Below are 15,097 nucleotides of genomic sequence, written 5' to 3'. Positions count from 1 at the left end.
TGGTTTCCGCTTCTTCTATGTTCCGGCGATTATTTCAAATTCAAAACCGGCCGCGGCTAAAAATAGGTTGCCCTTTTAAAAATCGGTAATTTTTTAGTTGAAGCCGGTTGCGATGCTAGTTGAAGGTGGTTGCCGGAGGTTGCAGGTAGTGGAAGGTAAGACCTCCCTGATGGAAGGTCTCTATTTCCTTAAGCTTGAATTGAACCCAGCATTCTAAGTAGCAGTTATATAAGACATATTGCTGTAGCAAACTGATAAGTATGAAATCAATTTAATTGCTGACTCTTTATTCATAAACTTATAACATGTTCAAATTGAATGAAATTAATATGTTACAGTAACTGTGGTTTAGTAGCTTCATTAAAATAACAAGCAAATAATCTTTCAGCATTGTATTCATTCATTTTGCAATGAGGTATTTTTTTACTTGTGCAATAATATAAAATTGAGGGTGCATCTGCAATTATGAATTTACCCAATTTATGTTTCATTGTGATAGTCTCAAGAGAAAACAATATTAGTTGCCAATTTGCTACCTTTTGATTTGCAAACCCCATTACACCCCCTCTATATATTGAACAGTCATAATCTAACCCAGAGAGGTTTCATTGTACATGTACTGTCACCATGCCGAAACCCAGTGAGATAATTACATGCAACCAAAGCCTACATAGATTCATTAATCAATTTAATACTGCCATTAATACAGAGCTCTCTTGTTTCTCAATGGTCCAAATTTCCTATTATCTGGTTGCCATTTAACAAGCTATTTTCAAGCAGGGATGAATCCAAAAAAGATGCCACTGCCAACAGTTTAGTTTAGAGATACTGTACATCAAGGAAACAGGCCCTTCAGCCCACTGAGTCCACGCTGGCCATCGATCACCAACATACACTAGTTCTACGTTATACCACTTTCTAATCCACTCCTTACAATTTTACAGAGGACAATTAATATTCAAACCTGCATGCCTTTAAAATGTCTTTTTCACACAGAGTTGTGAGTCTGTGGAATTCTCTGCCTCAGAGGGCGGTGGAGGCTGGTTCTCTGGATGCTTTTAAGAGATAGCTAGACAGAGCTCTTAAAGATAGCGGAAGTCAAGTGATATGGGGAGAAGGCAGGAATGGGGTACTGATTGTGGATGATCAGCCATGATCACATTGATTGGTGGTGCTGGCTCGAAGGGCCGAATGGCCTACTCCCGCACTGTGAGACGACTGTCTTTCGCTGATGACGTCACAATGGGTCTGCGTGCCGTCTTCCTTGCGCTGCAAGTGACATCACCCCCCCCCCCCCCCCCCCCCCCCCCCCCCCCCCCCCCCCCCCCATTATTCAAAAGACGCAGAAAGAACGAGCAAGTCGGGCTCTGTACCGAAGCCGCCAAGTTCTCGGATCGCTCAGTCAGCTCCTCTCTACCCCCCCCGGCCTCTCTCTACCCCACCCACAGATTGTACAATTTTACAGACTTGTAAATATGTTTAGGAAGTTGTACAACTTCCTAAACATATTTAAATTATTCCTTAGTCAGGACATAAAATAGGTTTACATCTGATCAAGTAACATAATTCAAAAGATCACTGGCAAGAATCTCATTGTCCTATCTGGGACACATCACAATAAAACTCTCTCTCTTTCTTTTCAGTACGAGGTAGGCATGATACTTTTCATTCCACAAAGAAAGCAAATGGACTGGTGTTTGTACAGGAAATCAAAGAGGTGATCTGTCTTTTGGTGCTACACAGCATTTAATCAAGATAGATTGTGAGCCTGAGTTGTACAAACAGGAAAAAAAAAACAGAATTGAAAGTCAAATAAGGTTCTGAGCTTAGAACGAGTGAAAATACATGCATTCATCCATCATGGAGGAACAGATAAATGCTTTAGTCATGACATTACTCTGACAGCAATGCTCCATCTATCACAGGAGATGGACTTAGAAGTGGCCAGTCTTGCTACCTATGATTGGTGTGCTCTCTCATCTTGTTCACAGTGCTAATTCATAACATTAACTCGGTGCATTCTCATAAAGATCCTGACACACTAGTCCCACTGTCTGTGTTAAGAGACTGAGGAGATAGAGCTGAGAGTGATGTCCCATTCCCATGACATCTTTTTCGGAAGGACTTTGGCACTCGATTGCAGTCAACAATCTGACGGTAGGTTATGGTGGGAGGGAGACTGATGGAGAAGAGAGAGTGGATAGTTTTGGTATTGTGGGGAATGCAGATGTTGGTCAATCAAGATGAAGGATCCTGGCAAACCGTAGCAAGGAAGCAATTGTGGTGGTGAATGAGAGAAGTGCCTGGTGTGGAATGGTTAGATGGGCTTGTTTGGACAGGTAGAAACAAACTCATATTTTTTGACCCAAGACCCAAGACCCAATAAGTGCACTCATGATGTGAGGGAAAATGCTTCCAGCCTGAAAGTAGCACCATTCAGGCACAATACATTGATGCATCACTGTCTGTTTTGGCAACATGGATGCCCAGGAACAAGGAAGGTTGGAAAAAGTGGTGGACTCTGCTCAGCCCATTACGGGTACTGGCCTCCCAGAATCTACCGGGATTGCTGCTCAAAAAGGCCGTCTGCATCATCTGAGATCCACACCAGCCTGGCCACACTCTCGTTTCACTCCTGCTATCGGGAAGAAGGTATAGGAGCCTGAAAACCATAACATCCAGGTTCAGGAGCAGCTTATCCCCTACAACCATGGGGCTATCAAACACTCCAACATCCAAATAAACTCTGGACTACAGAAACGTGGGGGTATTATTTTAGTTTTTGAACTATTATTGTTTTTATTTTATACTGAACTGTTTTGGTGTTTACTATGGTGTTTAAAGAATACTGTGTTTACATGTCTATTGTGCTGCTGTAAGTAAGAATGTCTTTGTGTTCCGTTTCGGGACATGTGACAATAAAATACTCTTGACTCTTGACTGAAAAACTGGTCTTTAACTTCAAGAACACAATGATGTGTGTTCTCAGCTGGCTTGGCATCAACTATGTGTTGAAAACGACCACCATCTGCTTCCTACCAATTGGTACCCTTTTAATACAAGGAATGAAGAGGCACGGATCACTTGCAGGATGTAATAAAAACACAAGAATAATTTGTATAAATTAAGAAAAAGTTGAGTTTGATATGGTCAGATTATATTCATGCTGATGGGCAATTTTTACCTGTAATTATTGCAGACACGGGGAGACTCACAGTCCTTATCCTCAACAAGTGTATCGGGACAATCATGTCCTCCATTTGACGGTAATTGAATGATGATTCGATGGCGGGATTGTTTTGCTGTACTATCATCTCCTGCAAGTAATGAAATTACACAATGATTCGTGAATAAGGCAGAACTTCAATGCAGTGTGGAAAGTTAATGAAAAACTATTACCTGCAAATTGCTTTTTCCTACATACAGTTTAGGAATTTATACCGATTCACTCACCTTCCATCTAGGCACATAGATGCTACCAAATCGACTCAGTACCAAATATTAACAATTACTCTTTCCGCAGATGCAGCCTGACCTACTGAGTGTACGCAGCATTTTCTGGTTTTTTTTGTTCTGATTTAAAGTCAGCCACCTTAATGCTGTTTCCCTTTCTGCAAAAGCAACATGATCTGTTGGACCATTTTTTCTCTCTCTTTTTCTTCAGATTTCCAGCAGCATGTGGTGTGTCTCTTTCAATTCCACTGTGCTCTTTTGCTTTCTATTTTCACTTCAATGACCTTCATTCATGAGAGATAACTCGCCTATACAACCTTGGAGTCTGCCTTTATAAGCAATCCGTCTACTCTCTTCCCCCTCCCCATTCTCTGCAACATAGACACATTTATTTTTTCACTTTCCCAAATCTACCTGGACCTGGATGGAGTATTAACTCAGCATAGAATGCTTCCAGACACATTGAGCATTTGCTATTTTTATTCAAGATTCCAGCACAGGGAGGTGCTTTAATTTACAAGACTGTTGAAATGTTGAGATTTTCTTTCAAGTAATAAGCTGTTAGGAAATAACACCACCTGAAGAGTGGTAGAAGCAGCAGGAAGATTCAGAAGGGTATTGAATATAAATGCTTGAGGGGAAAACATTGCATCGCAAAAAAGAAAACAACTATAAAAAGTAGTACACAATGAAATGTTTTATTAAAATTCACATAATAACATAAATCCTGGCCAGATTTTTACAGTCGATGCTGGTGACTGGACAACTGGCACTCAATCATGAACAGGAAGCAAATCTGGATTGATGCACAAAACCCTACTGTCAAATACACTCACATCTCTGCCAAGACTCATCCTATAGTTTCCTTACTTGTTTTTGACTTTTCATCTTTCTCTATCTGCCATTTCACCATTTGAACCATGGTAACCATATATCATTACCAGTTCTGCGTCAGAAGGTTTTGAGTTCGTCCCACTCCATATATTTGAACACAAAAATTATAGGCTGTCACTGCAGTGCACCATCAGTGGAGCACTGCACTGTCAGATTATCTACTCTACAAGTTGAAACGTTTTTTATTGCACTGTAATGTGTTCGTTACGAAGGGCAAATTACTGTCCTGTTTGGTTAGAACATTTTGGAAAACTGATCACTTACTACTGTTTAACAAATGGAATTTGAGTCTTCCATTTGTATGGATTATGATCTTACCACACACACAGTTGCATCTAGATATTATTAGATGCCACACTTGCTACACTTGCATGTATAATTGCTGATTGGTGTAGGCTGATCATACTGAAGCAGGCCCTCTCAATGAATGTGCGGTTAAGACTTAAGGAGGATGCGCCTGATCAGGTCTTACATAATTCTACAGACTTATGGAGAAAGTATTCTGACTCTTTGTTTCACGACAATTCCAATGCACAGGAATGCAAGAGGTTGCATAGACAGTGGTGGACACAGCCCAATTTATCAAGAGCATAGCCCTCCTCACTATCAAAAGCAGCAACATGAGATGTCATCTCAAGAAGGCATCAAGGTACTCCATCATCCAGTCAATGCCCTCCTCTCACTGCTCCCATTAGGCAGCAGGTACAGAAGCCTAAAGTCCTGCTCCACCAGGTTCAGAAACGAGCTACTTGCTTACGGTTATTAGGTACTTAAAATAACCTGCCCAACCCTAATCCTACCTCTGCCATGGGATACTATGGACCACCACATGCACCACCAGGAACTTGTTTTCGAATTGCATATTTTTGCACAATGTTTTGGGATTTTGTGCAGTATTTTTTCTTTTCATGCTCTTATGCAATTTATTATAATTTAAGTTTTGTGTGTTGTCTGAGTCTATGTGACTGTGATGCTGCTACAAGCAAGTTTTTCCATTGTACCTATACCTCACTGCACTGGTGCATATGACAGTAAACCTGATGACCATGGGTCCAGGCAGTTGAAATGAACTGCAGATAGGCCTCCTTTTTGTCACTCCCGACTATGTGTTCAGATTCCACTCCCTCCACACCTCAGCCTTGGCAATCATCACCAGATTTCTGTCTTGTTTCCACACCAACCCCTTGATTTAATCCTTGACCATCCTTTTCTGCCCCTGCAACGTCAAATATTCTGGAGAAAACTCCTTCATGCACACAAGCAAAGGCACCATCTTGGGTCTCACTTAAATAATTCACACGTTGGGCTACCCCATACATTGTCATTGTCATTTACTAGTCCCTGCTTAGAAGAATCTCTGAACACTTGAATAGAGAATACCGGGTATGTGTAGAAGGAAAATACAGATAATCTTGAAAACCAAAGATCCCAGCGGGGAATAGGTCTCAGCGAGAGCACTTCTGGAAAACTTTGAGGATGCATTTCATGAAAACCTTCTATAATTAAATAATATTAATGGCTGGGGAATTATTGAAGCATTCATTCCAGGCATCATATCGTGGAATCACCACTAATGTAACATCATTCGTTTTAGCTCAGTCCAAATGTGTCCCATTGTGAACTTAACCCACCTTTGAATTTTGTGGCGATAAGTTTTATTATTGATAAATGGTCATCCTTGCTGTGAATGTGGTTTGGATAAGCTAGATTCAATGAATAGTGTATTTAACTCAAACCTATTCCTAAGGTTCCTTTGGTATATCCGCGTGCTTCTGTATCTGTGTGTCTGAGTCTGCGTGCATCTGTGTGTCTGCCTATGACTGTGCTTGTCTGTAGCTGCAAGCGTCTGTGTCCGCTTGTGTCTGTGTCTGCATTCGTCTGAGTCTGTGTGCCCCTATGTGTGTGTCGCTGTGACTGTGTGTGGCTCTGAGTCTGCGTACGTCTGTGTACACATGCGTCTGTGTCCTCTTGTGCCTGTGTCTGCGTGCCTCTGTGTGTGTGTGTGTGTCTGAGTCTGCGTGTCTCTGCATGTATGCGTTCCTGCGTGTGTGTCTCTATGCCTATGACTGAGAAAACACTCACTGAAGTAGGAACAAGGACGAACAATCTCTGCATATTTTCTCCAGAAATTTGAAATATTTTAGGCCGGCATAATTGAAAAGGTCAGCAAACATAAAAAGGACCTTAGACTTTAGAGATAAAGCTCAGAAGCAGGCCCGTCGGCCCACTGAGTCCACGCCGACCAGCGATCACCCCGCACACTAACACCACTCTCCACACTAGAGTCAACTTTACAACTTACCAAAGCTAATTAGCCTACAAACTAGTACGTATTTGACATGTGGAAGGAAACTGGAACACCCGGAGAAAACCCACACAGTCACAGGAAGATTGTATAAACTCCACACAGACAGCACCCGTAGTCAGGATTGAGCCTGGGTCTTTGGCACTGTAAGTCTGCAACTCTACTGCTGCGCCACTGTGCCGCCCCAAAAGGCAAAATAACTCTATGAATGAGCTGAAATGACTGGAGAGCTATCTAGGTCACACATGCTTGAAATGAGTGATATAATAATTCTAGGATTGGCTGTGTAGGTTTAAACTTTCAGCTGATTTGGAAAGGATTTTAAAAAAAATGTTTTTTATAAATGGGAGCATTGAATCAGCCAGCTGTTTATGAAATATGAATTGGTTGCTGAAGTATTTCATGTTTAAGTTGGAAAAGATTTGTGGTTCATTGAGCATCAGCTTTAACTTGAACCATTTGCAGAATAAAAATGTGACAAGGTAGTGATAAACAGTCTAATGCTATGTGGAGAGCAGGCTTCCTATGTGCTTCAGTTGGAGGAGCAAAAGACAGCCTTTTGTATAAGAACAAATTACACATGAACCAGGTAACATTTAAACAGGCCATCAAAAATTACAGCTATGAACACAATAAGAAAAATCATGAGAAGGATTTAAGGTTTAAAATGTTTTCATCTTTGTGCAACATATTTAAAAGTCATTTAACATTTGTTCTGAATAATAAAACATCAGTGCATAATTCCAATAATTACTATAGGCAAATGATTAATATTACAAAAATAATGTGCAGAACATGCTTGAAATAAAAACATAAACAATGCCTTCTCTCTGTGCTAACTGGAATTAAGCCACTGAGTTTATAAATAAATCTCTTCCCCTGGCACGGAACTACACCCACTATGCGCCTGCATCAGAGATTTAGATCAAGAAGTCAAAGGTTTCAACAGGCACTAAGCTCTATGTGGTCAGCTGGCCTTGGTCCCTGAAATTCCTGTGGGTCCGTTACTAAATTATTGACTGGAGGCATTGCTGCCCCTCATAGGTGCTGGCTTCAAACCCAGGCACCACTGCCAAAGATTGATCGAAACTCTCTTCTATTACAGATACAAATGAAGATATCATTCTTCCTCATGCCGAGCACAGCATGCGTTAAAAGCAGCACCAAATAAATCTGGTTGCCGACTACATCAACCAAGGAATCAAACCTAGTCTCCAGTGCATCCAACAAGATTACTCTCAGCTTTCCATTTCCTACATCGCTGTTTCTGATTGCATTACTATTTTACTACCAATTATTTACACTCTTGAATAAAACTGAAATGCATTAGATCTGGAGAGAGACATCTTTCAATGTCTCCATGGGATTTACTGCAAATCTTGTTCCTAGAAGCAAAAGCATAAAATATAACTGCTTGCAAACTGAAGTAAAGTTCTGCAGCCCATTGGTGTATTCAATGCATAAGAAGAAAATAAATAAAAGCAAGAGTAGGTTCCATTATTTAATAGGGTCATGGTTGTATTTTTTATCTCAGCCACTATCTACTTAAAGGACATAGATACGCAAAGCTTTTTCGTTTATGATTCCTCGCATCTCATCCTCTTGAGGATTACAGATCTTTCTCGCCGTTTCTTTAATCAAGATACAAAATCTTCTAACAAGGCTCCCGCAATCCCCTCTCTCGCTTCAATAACATCCCAGGATACACCATGACACCCCCATGGAATTTATCGACAATTATACATATCATGACCTCCAACACCTTCTCCTTCATAATGTTGATATGCCCTGAGATATTACTGTTCTCTGTAGTCTTTGTCTTTCTCCATGCTAAATACAGACACAATGTATTCATTTAAGACCTTACCCATTTCCTACAGTTCCACACATATATTTCCACATTGACTTTGAAGAGGACCTACTCTTTCCCTATCCGTACTGTTTCTAATCTACTGAAAGAACCTTTTTAGGATTCTTCTTTATCTTGTTTTGAAGGATATCAGATGGTCCCTCCTAATTCCATTTTAAAGTATATTCCTAAAGTTGTTTAACATCTCAATGGTCTTGCTTGGTCCCAGCTGTGTCTACCTGACATATGCCTCCTCCCTTTTCTTGACCAGACCTTTAATTTCTCTCATCAATCAGAGTTCCCTAATTTTGCCAGGTTGCCCTTCCTTTACACTCCAGAGAGTAGAGGCTCAGTCTACTTACCACCTCCTCATAGGGCAATCCCCCATCACAGAAATTGACCATGTGAACCTTTGTTTCAATCCCTGCATTATAATTGTATATTTCATTATTTAGCCTCTAATCTACATTTTTGATCATTGAGATCCAAATTTAAAATGCTGCCAAGAAGGCCACCAACTCCTCTATTTTCTCAAGAGATTGAGGGAAGTTAGCATGTTTCCAATTACTCATGAAATCTACAGATGCACCGTGGAAAACATACTGTCGGGATGCATCACACCTTGAATTGGGAAGAGCTCTGCCCAAGAAATTGCAGAGATTTGTGGATATAACCCAATCCATCACCCAGATCAGACTCCCCACCATTGACTCCATCTACTCTTCACACGGCCTCAGAAAAGCACCCAACATAATCAAAGACTTATCCCACTCTGTCATTCTTTCTTCTGTCCAGTCATGTTGGGCAGAAGATGCAGAAGCTTGAATGTGCCCACCGCCTGACTCCGGAAGAGCTTCTTACCCTGTTATGAGACTTGTGAATGGTCATTCCATGAGCTAGGGTCCTATCCAATTCACCTTTACCCCATTGCAAACATTGGACTCTATCTATAGAATTGGTACACTGCAATGCTGAGAACAATGTTCTACACTCTGTATCGTCCCCTTTTCTCTACTAATTGTACTTGTACTTGAGTTTGATGATGCATTTATGCACTTGATGCACTGTACACGTGCCAATAATAAGCCTAAACTAAATACAGCTCTTGAAGTGTTTTCTAAAAATAAGACAAGGAGAAGCAGACGTTTTCTCCTTTTCCTATTAGCATTTTATTTCCTTTTCCCTCATATGTCAATTACGTACAAAGTATTTATCAATGAGCTCAATTTAACTTCGTTGACATAGAGAATAGATAATCTAATTTATGCCTCATCATCCGTCAATAAATTATAATCTAGCTCTGCTGGTATTATTTCACCACAAGTGATAGAAACCTTGTAAATGCATTGAACCCAGGCTGTAAATTTTAATGGCAGCTCCCAAAAGGGCAATCCCATCAGTCCCATTCCACCAGCTTTTTTTCCCCGTACCCCTGCAGTTTACACTCTCTGTCACATATCCATCAACTCCTCTTAGATCCTTTTGCCACTTACCTATGCCACATTTACTAATTAACCTGCCAACATGTCTTTCAGATATGGGAGTAAATTAGACCACCCATCACAAAAAGAGAACATGCAAACTCCACAGTCAGCATCCGAGGTTGGGATTATGCCCAGGTCCGGTCAGTGGTCAAACTGCTGCATCACTGTACCACCCAACCATTTTTATACCTTGACCCTGACTGACCACATCAAAGATTTGAATAGCTGGATATATTCACAATGAGCATAATTGGAGGTCTTCACTAGGGACATATAAGTTGATTTGAAGACAATTAAGAAAAACAGAGGTAATTGTGGGTAGTGTAAGAACCTTTAATATTCCTTTGTAGGATTTGGTTAACATTCCTGTTCCTTCTTGCCTACAAGGAACCTGCCTGAAAACATAAAATTCACCTACCTTGTCTCTCTGGTGGCCAGCTCTTAGTGCCCGGTTCCATCAGTGAAATGCAAGTTAGTGATAACAAACCTAAAGCAAGCTTAAATGACAATGTAATATTAGACCCTCCATTGATGGCTTTGCCTGACCATGGCACATTAATAAAAGGATGTGACAGATTTAGTGTTGATATTTTAAACTGCCATGTGCATCTTTCTCATCAGGTAAGCAAAGGTAATATTCGGGCTTTTTTTTTGCAGATTTTGAAATTGGGGATCAAGAGTTTTGCTTCTTCGGACCCGTTCTAAATCTGTCACATTTAAAACTTGTAATTCAACAAACATATCGGTACTCACCATCTTTGCATGATAAAGGGCATGGTGTCCAGTCACTATAAGATGTGACAATGCAGTCTTTCCTGCAAGGCAGGAGACAAGGTCGCACAGTATCTGGCCGAAGACTCTCAGGGCACCTGAGACAAACAACAAATATTTTACTATGTATTCATTGGCGGCAAAGTAGTTTTTTTTAAATTCATTGGCAGCAACGGTTTTTTAAAACAGTTTAGAAACATATATTTTTCCACACATTTTTATTTGAACCTTCTGAACCTTCTGAATTTTGTAGTCAGCAGGGCAGTACTCTGCATATCGCCAACTTGGACAATTTTACATTTTTATCAAGCCACTTAATCAAGCCAATTAACCCTCAAACCTGTACATCTTTGGAGTATGGGAGGAAACCGAAGATCTCGGAGAAAACCCACGCAGATCACGGGGAGAAAGTACAAACTCCATACAGACAGCACCCGTAGTCGGGATCGAACCCGGGTCTCTGGTGCTGCATTTTTGCTGTAAGGCAGCAACTCTACCGCTGTGCCACCGTGACTATTTCAAATTTGGTGTAAAATGTAGACCAACGTAGATTTTTACAAAGAAAATGTATAATTTATGTTCAAAAGATCCATTGAAGAAGCAGTGCAAAGTTGAAGCATTATCTTGCTATCATTTCTCACCCCTAACTGTGAAAGTTTCTACCCACATGAAAAGATACACAGAAAAGTTTATTCTCATATTGGAAATTAAAGCAGCAGAATTAACACTGTATAACAGACCATCAATTTTCCATCAAAGTAATGCCACTGTCCCACTTAGGAAACATGAACGGAAACCTCTGGTGACCTTGCGCCCCCACCCAAGTTTCCATGAGTCGCCAGGGGTTTTGGTCACTCACCTGGAAAGCCTCGACAGAAGCGTGAGCTGCATCGACTGACCAAAGATCCTATAGGATCTTTGTTACCGACCGTACACAAACACATCGTGAAGGTGGGGGCCAGGGACAGCGGAGGAGCGCTGTCTGCGCGATGAAGAGGAAGGTAAACGCTGCCACAGAGCACGGTAAGTCCTTTAGAGAGCGCGGGAGGGGGGAATGAAGGGGGGAGAAGGGGAGAGAAGGACAGAGAAGGGGAGAGAGAAGGGGAAGAGAAGGGGAGAGAGAAGGGGGAGAAGGGGAGAAAAGGGGAGAGAAGGGGGAGAAAAGGGGGGAGAAGGGGAGAGAAGGGGGGGGAGGAGAAGGTGTGGAGACAGTTTTAAGAAGTTTAATAAAGTTAGCGGGCATATTAGCTTCCGGCGGTTCTTCTAGGTCCTGAAAACCAAAGATCCTACAGGATCTTTGCTGAAAACTCCAATGAGCCAATCAAAATGGCCAGTCAGCGAAGGAGATTGCCTTCGACTGCCTGTAAGTAAATAGCGACCCCACTCCACAGGCTTCGACCAAACGGCAACCTATTTTTAGTCGAGGCCGGTTTTGATTTTGTTCAAATATACGTAGGAACATAGAAGAAGCCTCGACTACGCGGAAACCACTTTAGACCATTAGGGAGAGTGACCAAATCCTTCGGGAACGTCATGGAAACCTTGGGTGGGGCGCAAGGTCACCAGAGGTTTCTGTTCAGGTTTCCTAAGTGGGACAGGGGCATAATAAAAAAAGTCCTTTGTTTCATGCAGATTAAATAGCTTCCATTAACTTTTATTAACATTTTTAGGTATAGGAAGGAACTGCAGATGCTGGTTTACACTGAAGATAGACACAAAATGCTGGAGTAACTCAGCAGGACAGGCAGCATCTCTGGATAGGAATGGCAGACCTGAGGAAGGGTCTCAACCTGAAACATCACCCATTGCTTCTATCCTGAGATGCTATCTGTCCCACTGAGTTACTTCAGCATTTTGTGTCTAACAATCTTATGTAGTTTTATTGTAATTAACCTACATAATAATGTACACAGTGATAGCTGAATCTGTGTTTACGAATAAAACTTTATGCCATGCATGATTGATTGGGAGGAAATGGTGTCCCTTCACTAAAAGAAAACTAATATATATCCGGTGAATTCTTTGCATTCCACACAAGGCAGATAAGGAAAGGTGAACAAATATTTCAAATGCTGCGCATTGTTCATGTGACAAGCTATTTGTAATCTTGTCAGTTGTAGAGAAGAGGCTTTGAACTGCCAAAGAGTTGTTGTTCTATGAGATTAGACATTCTTTTGGCCCTTTCTCATGAGAGCCCTGCACACATTTAAATTTAATTTTGAAGGTTCCTGCTTGTGTATAAATTAATTAGGCATTTTACTGGACCTTGTTTATCTCATTATTTTAATTCTATTACAAAAGTGAGAAAGACATCAGAGCAAAACACAACATTCTAGTCAGCTACGCTTCATTCAGTTGAAATTATACATAACATTAATAAATATTTTAAGTAAAGCATCCAATATATTTTAGAACTATTTTGTAAATCTTGTGCTGCATTCAGCCAATAAATGTAGACTGTTTATTTTTATAAATTAACATTAACATTAAACATTTGCAATTCATGAGTTGATGGGATCTGTTTTATAATTGAAAATGTGTATTTTTCGAAGAAATATGTATTTAAGATTAAAAAGACTCATGTTACATTCATCTATCTTGTTTTGATGGATAAGGTAATGTTCAGATCAAATAGATTGATGTCTCAAAATGCTCCCAGGCATTTTCCTTCTGACGAGAGTGTAGAAATGTATTGCTGTTTAATATTTATGTTAAACAATTTAATGATGGAATTGAGAGAGCACATAAAGGAATTGTACAATAATTGTTGAACTAAAATAGATTAATTATCTTCGTGTTTAATAAGCAAATAAAAAATTAAATGATTATGGCCATCCAGAAGATAAATATTGTCAATGACCAAATATTTTAATTGTGTTATGTGGAATGAAAACATTATTCTGACCATCATTCAATACAGAAAAGCATGCAAACATGAAGCACAATGATATACTTCATTGTAAAATAATATCTAGCTTTCAATTTTCAGTGAGATTCACTCAATCTCCAACTGTATTATTCAGTAGTAAATTAATGGAGCATCCTAGAGAAACATGGTTCATGGAGTTTTCATCCTTTCACAATGTTTTGAGGGGAAATCTGACAATAACTATCTCTATTCCTTCAAAACATGAAGTACGTTTGCAAAGATAGTGCTGCTCACATCATGAAAACAATTCAATCAAAGATTTTTTTCCCTCTCAGTTTGATGTAGAAATCTAAGCCAGTGGCTCATTGAAAGTTTTGAAGTGGAATATTGATTTCTTTGTGATGCGCTGAAGGTCAGATTGAAATCAAATGATGTGAAATAAAGTGTTTTTCCAACAGAGATGGTGATGCTGGATAAGCCCTATACCGTTCTTTTATTGATCTGATTATACAATGATAATCGCTATTTATCAGTAAGGTACAAGAAGCCTCATCTTTCATATGGAGTGTCTGTTTAATCCACAATGTTTAGAAAGGAAAACTCATTCTCAGTTACATTCAGGATCAAGATACAGTTATAGTGCTAATTCTTATAAAAACCTAAACTTTGGTTCCTCCTTCCAGAAGTAATCTATTTGATGCTTGTTAAAGATTACAGGGTATTACATCCTTTTGAGAACCGGAACAGCATGTGCCCGGTGTCATTTAAAACTAATCTTGCATGAATAGAGAAAATGTCACCAATGATGGATTTATAGTTTGTATTCCTATTCAGAAATGATAAGCCCATTAACTATAATGGGACTATATTGAATTGGATTGAATTGAATACATTTTATTAGTCAAGTATGTATACATACAAGGAATTTGGCTTTGTGCTTTGCTCACAGGTAACAACACAACATACAGTAAACAATTTTGTGCCTTTTTGACTGTGGAGTCAATGGTGGCTCCCCATTTAAGGTCCCTGGAGATGATGGTTCCAAGGAACTTAAATGATTCCACAGATGTGACTGTGGTGTTGTTGATGGTGAGTGGGGGGAGGAGAGGGGGATCTCTGCTAAAGTCTACAATCAATTCCACTGTCTTAAGAGCATTGAGCTCTAGGTTGTTGCTGTGGCACCAGGATGCCAGCTGTGTCACTTCCTGTCATTAGGCAGATTCCACCCCATCCTGGATCAGCCCAATCAGGGTTGTGTCATTCGCAAACTTGAGAAATTTGACAGAGGAGTCTGTGGAGGTGCAGTTGTTGGTGTAGCGAGAGTAAATGAGAGGGGACAGTACGCAGCCTTGCAGTGCTCCTATGCTGAGGGTCAGCGGGTCAGAGATATGCTTTCCCAGCCTCACATGCTGCTTTCTGTTTGTCTGGAAGTTGGTGATCCACTGACAGAGGGGTTCAGGCACAGTCAACTG

The 15,097-nt window shown here is 40.3% G+C and overlaps 1 protein-coding gene across 3 annotated transcripts in view; it reads right to left on the bottom strand.

The window, feature by feature from the left end:
• thsd7a (thrombospondin type 1 domain containing 7A) overlaps positions 1-15,097 on the bottom strand; it is a 371,495-nt gene that overhangs the window by 72,354 nt on the left and 284,044 nt on the right. For all 3 annotated transcript variants that reach the window (XM_033045698.1, XM_033045715.1, XM_033045709.1), the window contains exons 9-10: positions 10,739-10,854; positions 3,185-3,317 (exon numbers count right to left, since the gene is read on the bottom strand). In XM_033045698.1, coding sequence (XP_032901589.1) covers positions 3,185-3,317; positions 10,739-10,854 — 249 coding nt within the window. The remainder of the gene's footprint in view (positions 1-3,184; positions 3,318-10,738; positions 10,855-15,097) is intronic.

Source organism: Amblyraja radiata, chromosome 2 (genome assembly GCF_010909765.2).
Source record: "Amblyraja radiata isolate CabotCenter1 chromosome 2, sAmbRad1.1.pri, whole genome shotgun sequence".
NCBI classification, from domain to species: Eukaryota; Metazoa; Chordata; class Chondrichthyes; order Rajiformes; family Rajidae; genus Amblyraja; species Amblyraja radiata.
Note: the sequence above shows the minus strand (reverse complement) of the source record. Positions and strands in the feature narration are given on the sequence as shown.